The sequence below is a fragment of the Sus scrofa genome, chromosome 14, assembly GCF_000003025.6.
Source record: "Sus scrofa isolate TJ Tabasco breed Duroc chromosome 14, Sscrofa11.1, whole genome shotgun sequence".
Lineage (NCBI taxonomy): Eukaryota > Metazoa > Chordata > Mammalia > Artiodactyla > Suidae > Sus > Sus scrofa.
In genome coordinates, this window is record NC_010456.5 from 135,037,059 (window position 1) to 135,053,873 (window position 16,815).

Genomic DNA, 16,815 nt, shown 5'->3' on the forward strand with positions numbered 1-16,815 from the left:
CAGTCACAAGTCAGAAGTCAGGGCCTTTCAATGTCCAGCAGGCAAAGTACACAAGTGAGGCTGGGTGGGTGTAAGACACTCACTGGGTCATGGTGGGGACAGTGACAAACAGAAGGGCCCCAGTCTAAGTGCCCCCGAATGTTCCCTGTCTGCAGGCGCGACTCTTCAGGAACTCCAGGGGCCCAAGGCATATATATCTCTGCCTTATGTGTAACTGTAAAAGCTGCTGAAAAGATTTCTAATTTTGCTTTGAAAAACACTGTGTGCTACGAGTAACTAAATGAACTTATTTGTCTTTGTAGGGCCGCATCCAAGGCATATGGAGGTTCCCAGGCTAGGGGTCAAATCAGAGCTGCAGCTGCCGGCCTCCACCACAGCCACAGCAACATGGGATCTGAGCCACGCCTGTGACCTATACCACAGCTCATGGCAACTCCCGATCCTTAACCCACCAAGCGAGGCCTGGGATGGAACCCACGTCCTCATGGATGCTAATTGGATTCATTTCCACTGAGCCACAACGGGAAGTCCACTAAATGAATTTATGATGACTGGCATTTTTCTGAAATCAACACGGATGCTGGGAAGTTTTTGTAAGCAGAAAGAGTCTAAGGTACAAATTGTTTTAGAATGGAACAGACTGTGAATACCAACTTTAATAATTAATGACATTGACACTGCAAACTTGTAGATACTTCATTAAATATTTGTAGCTTTGATTTTTGGAGCTAACAAGGTTGCTTTTATGTCTCAAACATTTTGATAAGTAGTTTAAAGGCCTGTTGGCATCTGTCTCTTTACCTGAATTGCCTAAGGGCTAAAACAGTTTCCGTGGGCTGGTGCTGCGCTGGTGTTGGTAAAACAGTGATGATCAGACATGAGCCCCTGGGGAGCTCACAGTCAGTAAGAAAGGCAGATACAAACAGGTGATTTTTCTATAAAGGGGTAAGTGCAGGATAAAGCTATATACAAGTTTGGGGAACAAAGAAAGGGACCCTATCGGGTAAGGGAGGGAAGCTGTCAGGAGAGACTTACTAGGGATAATACCTGAGATGGATGAGACTAGAAATAAGCCATGTGGTAAGGGAAAGGTATCCTAGGTAAAGGAAAGGCACCAGCAGACATGGACTTATGGGACAATGTACTGAAGCAGCCAACTATAAGCAGCTGATTCATTCAATAAACCTTTCTTAAGTGGTGATCCTTTTAGGCACTGGGGAAGCAGGCAAACATGTGAGAGCGCTGATTGGTTACAAAATCTAGGAAAACTGCTCCTACAGGCCACAAATGATGAAGTAGAGCCTGGGGGTGAGGGCTGGGAGCTGGGGGAGCTGGGAAGGAAGGGAAGGCAGACACTGGAAGAACGTAAAAATGAATATAAATAAGTGCCTCAAAATGCGAAATTCTAGAAATAATGGTTCATGTTCTCCCACATATTTTAATCACACACACTAAAAACAATAACAAACCCACAGCACATGAAGGTTTTTGAAGTGGGAAAAGAAAAAAATTATGTTCAGGAGTTCCCGTCATGGCTCAGTGGTTAACGAATCCGACTAGGAACCATGAGGTTGCAGGTTCAATCCCTGCCCTTGCTCAGTGGGTTAAGGATCTGGCATTGCCGTGAGCTGTGGTGTAGGTTGCAGACGTGGCTCGGATCCCGTGTTGCTGTGGCTCTGGCATAGGCTGGCAGCTACAGCTCCTATTGGACCCCTATCCTGGGAACCTCCATATGCCACAGGAGCGGCCCTCAAAAGGCAAAAAGGCAAAAAAAAAAAAAAAAAATCATGTTCATTGCAGCGCTGTTTACAACAGTCAAGACATGGAAGCAACCTAAATGTCCATCAACAGAGAACTGGATAAAGAGGATGTGGTACATATATACAATGGAATATTACTCAGCCATAAAAAGGCGAAATAATGTCATTTGCAGCAATATGGATGAACCTAAAAATGATCACACTAAGTGAAATAAGTCAGAGAAAGACAAATACATGAGATCACAAATAGGTGGAATCTAAGGAAAAATGACACAAAAGAACTTAAAAAGCAGAAGCAGATGCAAAGATTTTGAAACCAAACTTACAGTTACCAAAGGGAAACATGAGTGGGGGAGGGATAAATTAGGGGGGTGGGATTGACATATACACACTACTACATATAAAGTAGGTAGGTGACAAGGACCGAATGTACAGGACAGGGTAACCTGCTCAATTCTGTGTAATAACCTACATGGGAAAAGAATCTGAAAAAGGATGGATGTACATATATGTAGAACGGACTGACTTTGCTGTACACCTGAAACCAACAACTTTGTAAGTCAACTATACGCCAGTCAAATTAAAAAAACTGATAAGCAGTTAGAGCTAGAAGAATGTATAACCTTGATGTAATTCAGAGGTGCCCAGTCTCTCCTGCCATCAGGGATCATCATCACTCCCTAAACCTCTCTACTCCTGCCCTGGGAGCGGCCCCAGGAAACCTGGGTCCCCCTCAGATTTCCCTCCGCAAGTAGCCCCTCGGCATCTCTGGGTCCACCAGCCTTCCGCCTGCTCTCATGGACCCCTGTGCATCTGACCTCTCCTTTTCTGCACTGACTTCTCCCTCTCTCTGGCTCATTCTTCTCTGCCTTTTCCCAGGCTGTTGCCAGCACATTTTCTCCCTAAGTACCATCCACAAAGGTTCAGGCACTTCTCAAGAGGCCTGCCAAGTTTGTAAATCCTGAGAAAAGCGTTACTGCTACCTCAGGAAATCCCCACTTACGGAGATAGAATTATATCGTAAAACAACAGAATTTTAAGATCATGAGACGCTCAATATGTATGTCTATATGTATATGTCTACAAGCTTAATAAAAGGACATTTTACCATAAAATAATGCATAATCAAAAATTTAAAACAGGGAAATAAAGCTTTAAAGGATAAATTTAAAATTGCTTCCTTTTACCCCTCGGATGTGTTTTTATGGACATTGACACAGAGATAGATATGTTGGTAAAATACAGAACTTAGTGGAGGTTTGCTTTGAATTTTTTTTTTTTTTTGTCTTTTTTTGTCTTTTGTCTTTTTGTTGTTGTTGTTGTTGCTATTTCTTGGGCCGCTCCCGCGGCATATGGAGGTTCCCAGGCTAGGGGTCGAATCGGAGCTGTAGCCACCGGCCTACGCCAGAGCCACAGCAATGCGGGATCCGAGCCGCGTCTGCAACCTACACCACAGCTCACGGCAATGCTGGAGCAATGCTGGATCGTTAACCCACTGAGCAAGGGCAGGGACCGAACCCGAAACCTCATGGTTCCTAGTCGGATTCGTCAACCACTGCGCCACGACGGGAACTCCTGAATTTTTTTTAATCACCTAACATCATGCAAAATTTTATACTACAGGTACATTTAATACACATTTTACAGTACAGGTACAATTTTTGTGAGTTTTTTGTTTCTTTAGGACTGCACCTAAAAAGACAAAAGAGTTCCTACGAAAGTTCTACAGCCACAGCAATGCCAGATCCCAGCCAGGTCTGCAACCTACACCACAGCTCATAGCAACGCTGGATCCTTAACCCACTGAGCGGGGCCAGAGATTGAACCTGCCTCCTTATGGATACTAGTGGAGTTCCTTACCGCTGAGCCACAGCAGGCACTCCCCAAAGGGTACAAATTAAATGTTCTTGAATAATCTTGAAAAACAAGTTAATGCACAAGTTAATGGTACTAAGTACTCAAAATAGACATAACCGTACATCCTAATTAGATATCCTGATATCCAAATATCCCAACGTTAGATATCTGTGTTCAACTTTTTGCTATAATGTAAAATAACGTGTTGCTTGCAAAAAAAAAGTACTGACTTCAAAAATACAAAATAATGTAAATACCAAAACGAACACGTGTCTACAAGACGTGCTATTAAATTGTTGGTAAATGCAGTTTGTAAAAATGTTTTGTTACATTTGAAAACAATTTGAGTCTGCTGTCACAAGCACTTCCAAATATGAATATAATTAGTAGTTATCAAAGCCTAATGTCTATTACAAACCGAGATAGTCAAATAACTGCAAAGGCAAAATTAATTTTAAAAAATCCTCAATATTTTACAGCAAAACAAAACAGGCATTTTTATAATGGATGTGATGGCATTTAACTACGCTTGACCTGATCTTGGCTGTGAGCTCGGAGAATAAGAGCGCCTAGTACCTTCAAAGCTTTAAGCCGTCCTTGGCTGTTTTTCTACCTCTTCGCTACTCAAAACACTGGCATCATATCCTAGGGAATCTAGGAATCTCAGGCCCCTCCCAGACTAACTGAAACAGAATCTTCAGGTCACCTGGATCCCCAGCCTTTTCCCCAGCACTTTAAGGCTGGAGAAATCCCTGGATCAATGGAATGAATGCCTTTTGCTAGTTCCCTGGGGGCCTGACAAACGGCGGGAGCACTTCCGTTGACGCTCCGCGAGTCACTAAGCGGCAAATCGCACCTTCGGTGGTGCCACCCCCTCTGAAGTCCAGCCCTTCAGCAAAGGCGGCGGGCCTCCTCGGCGCCGTCCTCTCCACGGAGCCCCGGCCCCCCGCACGCATTGTGATGCGCGGACAGGACTCCGAGTCCGGGTGAGCTGGAGTCTCGACCGCCATCACCTGGGCCTGTCTTCCCTTCCTGGGCCTGTGAGCCCGTCTGTAAACGAAGGGGACGCTGAAAGCTGGAGGGACGAGCGCTAGGACTTCACTACTTTAAAAAACGGGAGCCGCGGGTTACACCTACGGGGGCTTTTCCCCCGCCGACACAGGGAGAACCTCCGCGGCACTGCCGCGGCCTCGCGCCCAGGCCCGCAGAACTGTTTGCCAACAAAGACCCGCGTGCAAGGGGTGGAGCCTGAGAGTCAGATCACGCGGGAGGCAGTTCCCCGAACACTCTGACAGACGCAGGCGCACTACAGTTCCCGCGCCCGCCGCGAAGGTGGGCTCTGTCGGGGGAGGCCGGGCCGGGCCTCAGGCACAAAGATCGCGAGATTTGAATACGTCAGCACCACCTCTTCCTGTCAGAGGCCGGAAGTGCAGGGTGTCTCCGGCGCTTGCTTTACGGTGCTGCCGCGCCGCCGGGCCGCGGAACGTGCTGGGGCTTCTCGGCTTGAGCTTTGCCTCGCCTGCCCCGGACGGAGGTGATGGGGGACTCTAAGGAGGCCGTGGCTGAGGCTCCGCCGATTGGGGCCACTGCTCGGGACGGGCTCAGCCTCCTGTCCCAAGGAGAGACGGAGGAACCTTCTGCACAGGTGAGTCTGCCGCGGGGCGGGGCGGGACCTGCAGGGCTCGGGGGCTGCGGGCCGCTCGGCCGGGGAGGGATGTCACGGTTCCCAGCGGCTCCTGGAGCCTTTTCCACCCCTCCCGGACGGCCCCCAAAACGGAGTGGAAGTCCGAGTGCTTGTCGACAATTATTGAGGCATTTACTTGCAAGTCATTCGTGTCAGAAGCAGTCCTGGCTTCTCACTCGGTGGTAACCGACGGGTGAGTTAGACGCGATCTCTGCTGTCAGGGAGCGCGTATGTAAATATGTGGTTCCAAAATTGGCAGACTTGCAAGCTGGAGGGAGAAGGGAGCGCGCTGACCGAGACTGAGCCAGTGTTTGAAGTGTGCGGAGTGTTGGCCAGGCCACAAAGGGACAGCGTGAAAGAAGGTTGGAAGAGATATCTCAGACCCTGAGCTTTCTTGGGGGTGTGCAAGTGAAATCTGTGTCGTTTCCCCAGTGATTTGCTATGAAGTTAGACGTTCAGAGTATTTGTGCAATAAACTCATCAGGTATTAAACTCTTACTTAGAAACAGAAAAGGCCCAGGTATCTTACTGCAAGCTACTTTCCAAATGATGTATGTTATTGAAATTAAAATGCATGTTGAATAAATGTGGCATTTTGTTAACATGCTACTATTGACTCCTTGGTTTCTGTCTCTACACTTTCTATGAATCAGTTTTAAAAGTTAGTGTGAGAAAATGTATACATGTATGTGTGCCTGGGTCACCTTGCCGTGCAGTAGGAAATTGACAGAATACTGCAAACCAGCTATAATGGAAAAAATAACAATCATTTAGAAAATAAAGTGAGGTTGGTTGGCCTGCTTTTGCTAGATTGTAACCATAGTCATCACACTCCTTGGCTCATCTTTTTTGAAATGATGTGAAGAAGAGCAAAGCAAACTGTACAGTTTATGCTCACGTTTATTAAGTGCTCTTCGTGGTAGTGGCCTGTGTTCTTAGCAGCCTGATGTGGTGTCTGGTTTTCTTTTTATAAAGATGGGGTTTTCATTCTTAGTGGTGTTGATTCAAGTTCCACGTCATATGTTAATCAGGGATCAGCTTTATTTCTCGGCGGCAATGAAGTGAAGAGCCGAGCAGTGGTGAAGTACTCCTCTGCCCCGCCTCGGACGGCATTTGCGCGCCTGGAAGAGAAGACAGACTTGAAACTCCCACCTGCCAACTGGCTCCGAGAGAGTGCCAAACTCGGACCGGCAGGAACTACCATTCTTGGCAATAGTAAGAAAAGCAAGCCATTTTCAAGGTAAATATTAACTGATGGCATTTTCACCTGTCCCTCAAACCTCCCCCTTAAAACTCTTTATACCTGCTCTGCAGTTTAATTCGTAATGCCCATCAACTGGCCAAGATTTAGCTTTAGAAAAAGATCATGTTTGACTTTGAAAGTCCTCCCCCCCATAACAGGATTCTGTCATAACATGAAGATAACAGTTGCATGTTTATTTCAAGTCTATGTGGTGTTATTAATTAACAAGGATGAGTTTTGACCACGAAAATTCAATCAGCTGTTTTAATTTTAGCCAATTTGCATGCCTTTTGGTTATAGAGAATTAGGATGGCACGTGACAAGGAAAACCCTTAATGCTGCCTAATCTGCCCTGTGGATTTTTTTTTTTTTTGGCCACAGCTGCAGCATATGGAAGTTCCTGGACCAGGGATAGAAATCAGGCGGCAGCTGTGGCAATGCAGGATCCTTAACCCTCTGCACTGGGTTGGGGTATCAAACTCATGCATTAGCCAGGACCTTACCCTGCTGCACCACAGTGGGAACTCCCTGTCCTGTGGAATTTTTCATTTAAATGGTGGCGGATCCTCTGGGCTGTTCAATGACATAAACCCTTGACTTTGACACTTGCTGGAAATTCTGCTGGTGGTATTTAAAGTTGAGAGAGTGGCCTCACCTTTACAGAGAAAAGTGTACGGATGTCCATTTAATTTAATTAATAATTAATTAATAGTAGATCTTTTAATGGGTCAGGTTTTCTTTTTTCCTCTCAGTGATTGAACCTAAAATATTTCCTTATGATGTATAGTGAGAGCCATAAATGCCCTAATACCTTAGGTGCCGGTGATTTGGAAATTATCCTAATGCCTTAGAAGGTAAGTTACATTTGTAAAATATTGTCTGTAACAATTTTTATAGTAGAAAAAATTGGAAATAGTCCACATATCTTCTCTTAAAAGAGTGGCTTAATAAATTATATATCAACAGAATTAAACGTTATGAAATGATTGAAAGTTATGAAAATGATTGAAATGATAGTTGTACTGACACTGTGATAAGTACCTAATGTGTTTATCTCACTTAATTTTCACAACACCCTTTGAGTTTGTACTGTTGACTAATTTTTCACGTAGAAAACTGAGGCTTAGGGAGTTCTGGCCCAGCAGAAGCGAATCTGACTAGTTATCCATGAGGACGTGAGTTCGATCTCTGGCCTTGCTCAGTAGATCAAGGATCTGGCGTTGATGTGAGCTGTGATAAAGGTTGAAGACATGGCTCAGATCTGGTGTGGCTGTGGCTGTCACGTAGGCCATCAGCTCCAGCTCCAGTATGACCCGTAACCTGGGAACCCCCCCCCCCGCCCCGGTTTACTGCCAGCGCAGCCCTAAAAAGACAAAGAAAAAGAAGACCGAAGCTTAGAAAGGTGAAGTGACTTGCTAGACCCCATGGCAGATCATCCTCATGCTTCGTGAGGCAGTCCTAAGTGTCCTGACTTTGCCACCTGCTGACTGGAGAATGGTGCTGCTAACTGCTTTTTAGGCTTGCAGGTTGTAGATGTGCCACACGTGCTACCTGGCACACGTTAGCTGCTCATTACCTTTTTTCTCCTCGTTGAGTGGGTATCACGTGCATTTTTTTCCTCATCTATTTTTGAACAGGGTAGCGGTATATATCACTGGGGACACAGTCCCAGAGGCCGAACTCCCAATTCATATTTCTTTTTTTTTTTTTTTGTCTTTTTGCCTTTTCTTGGGCCACTCCCGCGGCATATGGAGGTTCCCAGGCTAGGGGTCGAATCGGAGCTGTAGCCACCAGCCTACGCCAGAGCCACAGCAACGCCAGATCCAAGCCGCGTCTGCAACCTACACCACAGCTCACGGCAGTGCTGGATCGTTAACCCACTGAGCAAGGGCAGGGACCGAACCCGCAACCTCATGGTTCCTAGTCGGATTCGTTAACCACTGCGCCACGACGGAAACTCCCAGTTCATATTTCTGTTGGCATTTTTCTCATCTTCTCACCTAAAGAGAGTAGTGTCTCGAACTGATTGTTTTCTATTGGATATATTTTAGATTTCATGACTGCAAAAATAAAAATAATTTTTCATTGTTTTTATTCTAAATTTTCTGTTAATTGCTTCTAATAATTACTGTATTTTATCAAATCCAAGATGGCATTAATTTTAAGTCACCCCATTATTGTAATTTTTTTTTTTTTTTTTTTTTTTTTTTAAAGGGCTGCACCTGAGACATATGGAGGTTCCCAGGCTAGAGGTCGTATTGGAGGTACAGCCGCCGGCCTACACCACAGCCACAGCAACACCAGATCCGAGGCACATCTGTGACCTACACCACAGCTCATGGCAATGCCGGATACTTGACCCACTGATCAAGGCCAGGGATGGAACCCACTACCTCATGGTTCCCAGTTGGATTCGTTTCCACTGCGCCACAAAGGGAACTCCTAATTTTATTTTTTTATTTGTTATTGAAGTACAGTTGACTTACAGTGTTGTGTTAATTTCTGCTGTACATAAATGTGACTCAAGTTATATATGTGTATACATATATATATATTTTCATATTCTTTTCCATTATGGCTTATTACAGGATATTGAATATAGTTCTTGTACTGCATAGTAGGTCCTTGTTGTTTATCCATTCTCTGTGTAGTAGTTTGCCTCTGCGAATCCCAGACTTCCAATCCACGCCCCCCACCTCCATCCCCCCCGGCAACCACCAGTCTGCTTTCCATGTCTGTGAAGTCACCTCATTATTTTATGTACCACTCAGAAGGAAAAACTAGCCACCTCTAATGGTTTTAGGCATACTGATTCAGAGATGCTAGAATGTGGAAAACGTGTTTCCTAGAAGTAATAAAATACAGTGTCCTATTATAAATAATACCTGCACCCCCTAAACATGGTTTTCGTGGCCTTTGTTTTCTCTGGTAGCTTCGGGATGGCGTACGACTTCATTGACTCCGTGGGAAATGACGTGGATGTTGTCTCTGACTCTGAAGTAAGCGTTGTTGCACAAGGCCTTGGAATGTTTTTTGCTGGAGGTTTATAGCATGTCATGTTCTTCAGTCTTGAAAAATTAGTGATGAAGACACAACTGTCTGATTATCGTAACACTGTTAAAGTAACACTGTTCACTGCATCTTTCCTCAAAGAGGAGGGAGCAGCCCGCTCGATACTGGTAGCAGTACCGTCAATATTGACGGCTGTGTTTTAATAACAGCAGTTTGGGCGGTAGCCGTTATCATGTTGAGTTATAGAATGCTGCTAATCAAGAGTTAGAAACAGTACCTCTAGTAAAATCTGTTGATCCTTAGTGGATCAGTTTTATCTTAGACGTTAAAAGCCTGAGTCAGTGCAACAGTGCGACCTGTACATACCTTATGAAATTCCATTGTGTGAAAATAAATCTTTGTCATTTATATCAACACAGGGTGACTTGTAAAGTGTAGGTGATTCCAGCTCTAAAGCTCTGTCTTCCGTGTGTTTGTAGGCAGCTCTTTCTGTAAGTCTTTGTGTATGACCTTAAGGAAATAAGCTTTGTTATGCTTTAAAATTGAATGAAGTTAAAATTTGAAAGATGCCCAGTCACACTAAGAAGACCTTTCTAAACTGTCTTTCCTCTTAATTTTTTTTAAGAACATAAAAAAGCTCCTGAAGATTCCCTACAGCAAGTCCCACGTCAGCATGGCAGTGCACCGCATCGGGAGGACCCTCTTACTGGACGAGTTAGACATTCAGGAACTGTTCATGAGGTCATCTCAGGTAATACGTAGACAATAACAAGAAAAGCACAATTTTAACAACCCAAGGGCGCAGAAATGGGCTTTGTTTCAGAGAAAGGCCAAAGTGGAAATACAATTGAGTACTTCAACCAGGAAATGAAAAGTTTCACTGAAGATTAAAAAACTTTAATTAGAAAAAGATGAGGCGTTCCCGTCGTGGCGCAGTGGTTAACAAATCCGACTAGGAACCATGAGGTTGCGGGTTCAATCCCTGGCCTTGCTCAGTGGGTGAAGGATCTGGCATTGCCGTGAGCTGTGGTGTAGCTTGCAGATGCGGCTCGGATACCACGTTGGTGTGGCTCTGGCGTAGGCTGGCAGCTACAGCTCCGATTAGACCCCTAGCCTGGGAACCTCCATATGCTGCGGGAGCGGCCCAAGAAGTGGCAAAAATACAAAAAAAAAGAAAAAGATGAGTTCCTGCTGTGGTGCAGTGGGTTAAGAATCTGCAGCAGCTCAGGTCAGTCCCCGGTCTGTGAATCTGTGAATTGAGAATCTGGCATGGGTCACAGCTGCGGCTTGGATTTGGTTCCTGGCCTGGGAGCGTCCATATGCCATGGGTGTGGCCATAGAAGAGGAGAGAAGAGGTGCGTGGCTGGAGAGAGAGCAGAAAAGATAACCGGGAAGAAACTATTGATACCAACAGCCAGGATTCTGCTGAGGAAAAGGGTGAAAGGAATGAAGAAAGTTGTGAAAAATCCGAAATTTAAGAAACGAGTTAAATTTTTAAAAAATCCTTTGATGTTTCCATTAAAGAGATTATCACTGAAGGAGTTCCCTTGTAGCCTAGTGTTTAAGGACCTGGTGTTGTCACTACTGTGGCTTAGGTTCCATCCCTGGGTGGGGAGCTTCTGCATGCTGAGAGTGTGGCCAAAAATAAGGAAATTATTGTGAAATGTGGAAAGAAATGTGGAAAATGTTAAGTTATTCCTACGAATACATAGTTATTAGAATTAATTGGTCCTCTTAAAGCAGAGATTCTCAAACTGTGTTGGTAAATGACTGTTTCCCCCCCACCGTGTGCTGAGGATGGATATTTTGTTTGTTTTTTGCTTCTTAGGGCCACACCTGCTGCATGTGGAGGTTTCCAGGGTAGGGGTCGAATCGGGAGCCGTAGCCGCTGGCCTACAACCACAGCCACAGCAAAGCAGGATCTGAGCCACGTCTGCAGCCTACACCACAGCTCACGGCAACACCAGATCCTTAACCCACTGAGCGAGGCCATAGATCGAACCCAGAGATCAAACCTGAAACCTTATGGTTTCTAGTCGGATTCATTTCCTCCGAGCCATGACGGAACTCCAAGGATGGATACTTTTTAAAGATAAAATAATGTTGCAGTTTCTTAAAGTTTATTCTACATTTCCGTATTTATTTTGCCATTGCAAATAGTTTATGGTTGTAAATGGTTGATGGTCTTGAGACTTTCGTAGGCTACTCTGTAAAGAATATTCCTGCTGTGCTTTGATAAAGGAAAATAAGTGATTTAAATGGACATTTAAAATAAATGTTTTGCCGTTTGAGAAGACCACAGGTCAGTTAGGTCTGCATGTGTTAGCCACTGGGCAAGGCCTTGAGAATCACAGTCCTTGCTTCCTGGCACCTTATGAGTTTGGACTTTCAAACACATTGAGCTATCTCAGTACAGTGTGCATAGTAGGACTTATTCCAGGCCCTGAGGAACATGTTATGGGGGAGGTTGCCTCTCCTAGTGGCTGAAAGAGAGGAGGAGGAGAGGGAGAGTTCCTAAAAGAGGAATGGGAGTTGAATCTAGGAAGGTCGTTGTTTTGTGATTATGTGTTTATGAAACAGTATTTTAAAAATAGAAAGTATTTCCTATTAGCGATAGGAAAACAAATTGTTTTGACTGCAAGTTCTGTTTATCAATTATGTGATTCAGACTGGTGATTGGACGTGGTTAAAAGAATTTTATCAAAGACTTATTGATCAGAAGTGGCAGAGGAAGAAGAAAAGCAAAGAACACTGGTATCAGAAGGCTATTCTTTCCAAGTTTTTATATTACAGGTACTTGTCTACTTGTTTAAGAGGACAGATGAAATTCTGATCTTTAATTTCAAGTCAATAAAAGTAATTTAAGTTTTGCCACTGTAATTGTTGATATTTGTCCTATATTCCTTTTTTTCTCGTGACATTACTTTTTTATTTCCTGTATTCCCTTTGTAATATTTATGCTTGATGATAGAATCTAGTCTTTAAAAACGGGTGGACCGTCACGGAACGTTAACTGTAATAACAGCGTGATGTTTTTTATTTCTATTTGGCCAGTATCAATGGAGACGGAGCTGCTCAGCCTGTCCCATCCGCTGCCGAACAGCAGGAGTCGTCCAGTTCTGATCAGACAAACGATTCGGATGGGGCTTCGTGGCCGGCCCCCTTTGAAATGCCATCTTCAGTCTCTGAGGATCCCAGTGCTTCCAGTCAGGTTAGTTAGTACTTAGGTGCTAATTCAGCAAGCGCGTTAAAGAAGACAAAACCAATTGTCTTATTAATAAAAATAGATGAGTGCGAGCAAAAATATTAGTTTATGTCCTCACAATTACAAAAAATAGGGTTTTTTTCCCTTTTCAATGTGGGATTTACAAGGGGTATCACGAATGGCTAAAGCAGATTTTATTTTATTTATTTACTTTGTCTTTTTTTTTTTGGTCTTTTTGCCATTTCTTGGGCCACTCCTGCGGCACATGGAGGTTCGCAGGCTAGGGGTTGGATCTGAGCTATATCCACTGGCCTACGCCACAGCCATACCAGTGCCAAATCTGAGCAGCCTCTGTGACCTACACCACAGCTCACAGCAACGCCAGATCCTTAACCGACTGAGCAAGGCCAGGGATCAAACCTGCATCCTCATGGATGCTAGTCACATTATTTCCTCTGAGCCACGATAGGAACTCGTAAAGCAGGTTTTTTAAATTAAATAATTCAAAACATTTATAGATTTTTACCATGTTTAAAATAGCTTATGAAGAGTTCTTGCTTTGCTGTAGCAGGTTAGGATCTAGCATTGTCTGTGTGGCAGCTTGGGTTTGATTCTCAGCCTGGATCAGTGGGTTAAGGATCTGGTGTTGCCTCAGCTGTGGCTCTGATTCTGTCCCTGGCCTGGGAACTTCCATATGCCACAGATGCGGCCAAAAAAAAAAAAAAAAGCTTATCAGTATGTTTATCAATACTAATTATCTCCTTAAAGTCATAGGAAATACAGTATATTTAAACTGTTGAAATACAAAATGCCTGTCAGATATGGAGACTCACAGACTTGTTGTAATTTAAATATTGACCTTCTACTTAACTTTTAGTCAGATTGTTAGGCCTAAAATAGCTCTGAAGATTTTCTAGGTCAAGTTGCTAAGATTTAACCTACAGTAACGTTATAAAGTTTTCAGAAAGGAAGAGAGACTAGACTGTGTTACCTGTTTGTTTCTTATATTCTTGGTTTCTTAATGTTTGTTTCTGTCCTTATCGGGTCTATCAAAGAATAAAATAACTCCATAGATAAAAGTTGCGCATGTTTATTTTCAGGAAAGTATATTGATAAACTCAAGGAAAGTAAAAATAAGATCTTTAACTTGGTAAATTGTGTTTTTTTCTCTTGCTGTGTTCTCACACACTATTATTTGTCCAGATTTTCTGTCCTCATAAATTATAGGGTTATAGGCGGTGAATACATTTCATTGGATTTTCGCTTTAGTAGATTTTTGGTTAGAGATGCCTCATTCAACTATGTAGCGAGCTTGAATTTTCCCCAAAGTTGGGAAAACGGAAAGGAAGAGGAAGGGAGCAGTTAGCGTGCAGGTCTGCGTGGGGGTAACTGTAGGAGGTGGGGTGCTCGTCAGCGAGAAGGGACCCGGTGCCGGCTGCCAGCAGGGTCCCAGGTCGTGACTTGGGTTGTGGTTATGTAGGTAATTTTTTTTCTAATTAGCCATCATACTGTGTTCTTCATTATTTGTTGTATGCACTTTCCTGTATGTAATTTTATTTCACTAAAGGAGTTTTGGAAAATGATTTCATTTTCCTTGACTTCAAAACACAGACATTATAAAAAGACCATGTAATAGAAATACTGGTCTTCTGCCATCCATCCCCCTTTACCAGCCTTATCATTCAGTCCTTACTTTAAGGGTCATTCTGAAAAACCTCGGAGTTTTTTGAGAAGCTGTAGACGTTGACGTGGAGGAAGTGAACTGGCATCTATTTAATGCCTCCTGTGCCATGTGTGTAAATCTTTTTCCTCCTTGAAGCTGCGTATGTATTGTTTTGATGGGATCATTTTACAAGTAAGTCAGCAAAGCTCATAAAAAGTAGATGTTTGTCTGTGGTCACACAGCCAGTGAAGTTCAAGCCAGGGTTAAACCCTGCTCTGACTTCAGAGGCCTGTTCTCCCAGCAGTATTCCACTGTGTCCATGTATCTCCCACACTTAGAAGGCCCTCGAAGCAGTCAGGTTGTCTTGGCAATGGCGCATTCCTAAGCGGAGCTACCCTGCCTAAAAACAATCTTTTACAGAATGTTCTTGTAACATGTATAAATCTTTAAATTCCAACATTTAGACATTTATTTTTGCTTGTAAGCTAGCACCTCACGAATTCTTGCTCCCTAAAGTGGCGCGTTTGAGGCTTGTGTTAAGCAATAATAGAGTTTAAATAGGTGTCTGTGGTATGGTCCTGGAGCCAGACCCTCACCGAAACATCATAACCTCAACCCAAACTCCCACTAAAGCAACTACTTGGTAATTACAATTTTGAGAGTTGGACCATAGGTTGATGACTTGACTCTATCAACAAACAGTGTAATAAATGTCTGAAATCCTTTAAGGACTCTGAGAAGACAAGACCCAGCAAAAGCGCTGCAGGTTCCCCTCCATGCCTGCAGTCATAAAGACTCACTTTTCAGGCAGGTGCTAAGCCTGTTGGCACACAAATAGGAATAAGCAGCTCACACATATGCTCACATGTGTATACGCATTTGCATGCTCATCTTGGTTTAAAGTAATGCTTTTTTTTTTTGCCATTTCTTGGGCCACTCTCGCGGCACATGGAGGTTCCCAGGCTAGGGGTCAAATCAGAGCTGTAGCCGCCGGCCTCTGCCAGAGCCACAGCAACACCCAGAGCCACAGCAACACGGGATCCGAGCCGTGTCTGCAACCTACACCACAGCTCACGGCAACGCCGGATCCTTAACCCACTGAGCAAGGCCAGGGATCGAACCTGCAACCCCATGGTTAACCACTGCACCACGACAGGAACTCCTAAAGTAATGCTTTTTTTTTTTTTTTTTTTTTTTTTTTGTCTTTTTGCTATTTCTTTGGGCTGCTCCCGCGGCATATGGAGGTTCCCAGGCTAGGGGTCTAATCGGAGCTGTACCCACCGGCCTACACCTGAGCCACAGCAATGTGGGATCCGAGCCATGTCTGCAACCTACACCACAGCTCACGGCAACGCCGGATCGTTAACCCACTGAGCAACGGCAGGGACCGAACCCACAACCTCATGGTTCCTAGACGGATTCGTTAACCACTGCGCCACGATGGGAACTCCCTAAAGTAATGCTTTTTAACAGCAGCTGCCCTAATGGTTGGAAGATTGAGTGGCAGACTGCACTTTTATCCTGTCAGAGGCCCCCCTTCCTATGTGTTTTCCAAACATATTGAAATGTAATATAATGAAAATAAAAAGTGTTATGAGATTGGATACATTTGAGAACATTGGATTTTACAGAGGTGAAGTAGGTTTTCCCTCTTAGAGGCTTTTATGTGATAAACATTTTTATTCTCCAAAAGCAAATCCTTAGCAAACAGTTTGAAAATCCTTTTTCAAACCTGACTCTGGAAATTTTTCACTGAATATCCCAGGCACTAGACTTCTGTGAAACACACTCTGGGAAATGTGAAACAGGAGGCTGTTCTGATGACCTTTGTCTCAAAATTATGCCTAAGGGGTCTTAGGAATCAGTAGAGATGGGGTAGGTTGAAAGAGCAGTGCTGTTTAAACTTACCCAGTAACGGGGAAAAAAACTTGGAAAGCTTAAAATCATCTTTAATCTCTTGAGTGAGCTCTAAATGTGCTTAGCTTATTTAGTAGCTGTGATAATTAAGAGCTGAAATATGCCACTCAGGGCTGAGCGTTGACGCGAATTAGCCCCGATTTACAAGGGCGGATTTGAGGTGTATGATTCGAATGCCTAGGCGATGACTCTTTAACGTAGGCCATTGTTAAGAAATCACAGCAGCAGCGTCACTCCTTATCCTTGCACTTTTCACAGGGAAGTGAGCCTCTTGAACCCTCATACATAGTGGGGCATGTGGCCTCAGCACCCAAAGAACAAAACCTGACCACTTTATTCAATGACGGGGAGAACAGTCAGGTATGCTTCCCGCGGTGTCCAAGTCGAGACACCCCATCCCCAGTTTACTTCGTCATTTAAAAACCAGTCTAAATTGGAATTCACAGGCAAAAAAATCCCCTTATCCTGAAACTC

At 44.0% G+C, this 16,815-nt stretch overlaps 1 protein-coding gene across 3 annotated transcripts in view; it reads left to right on the forward strand.

Moving 5' to 3' along the window:
* EDRF1 (erythroid differentiation regulatory factor 1) overlaps positions 5,024-16,815 on the forward strand; it is a 43,471-nt gene continuing 31,679 nt past the window's right edge. Inside the window, exons 1-7 of one of the 3 annotated variants that reach the window (XM_005671561.3) lie at positions 5,024-5,262; positions 6,333-6,541; positions 9,477-9,543; positions 10,182-10,307; positions 12,225-12,349; positions 12,611-12,767; positions 16,600-16,701. In XM_005671561.3, the coding sequence (XP_005671618.1) occupies positions 5,155-5,262; positions 6,333-6,541; positions 9,477-9,543; positions 10,182-10,307; positions 12,225-12,349; positions 12,611-12,767; positions 16,600-16,701 (894 nt within the window). In that variant the 5' untranslated portion in view covers positions 5,024-5,154. The remainder of the gene's footprint in view (positions 5,263-6,332; positions 6,542-9,476; positions 9,544-10,181; positions 10,308-12,224; positions 12,350-12,610; positions 12,768-16,599; positions 16,702-16,815) is intronic. The other 2 variants (XM_003359396.4, XM_003133222.4) reach the window with 2 other exon arrangements.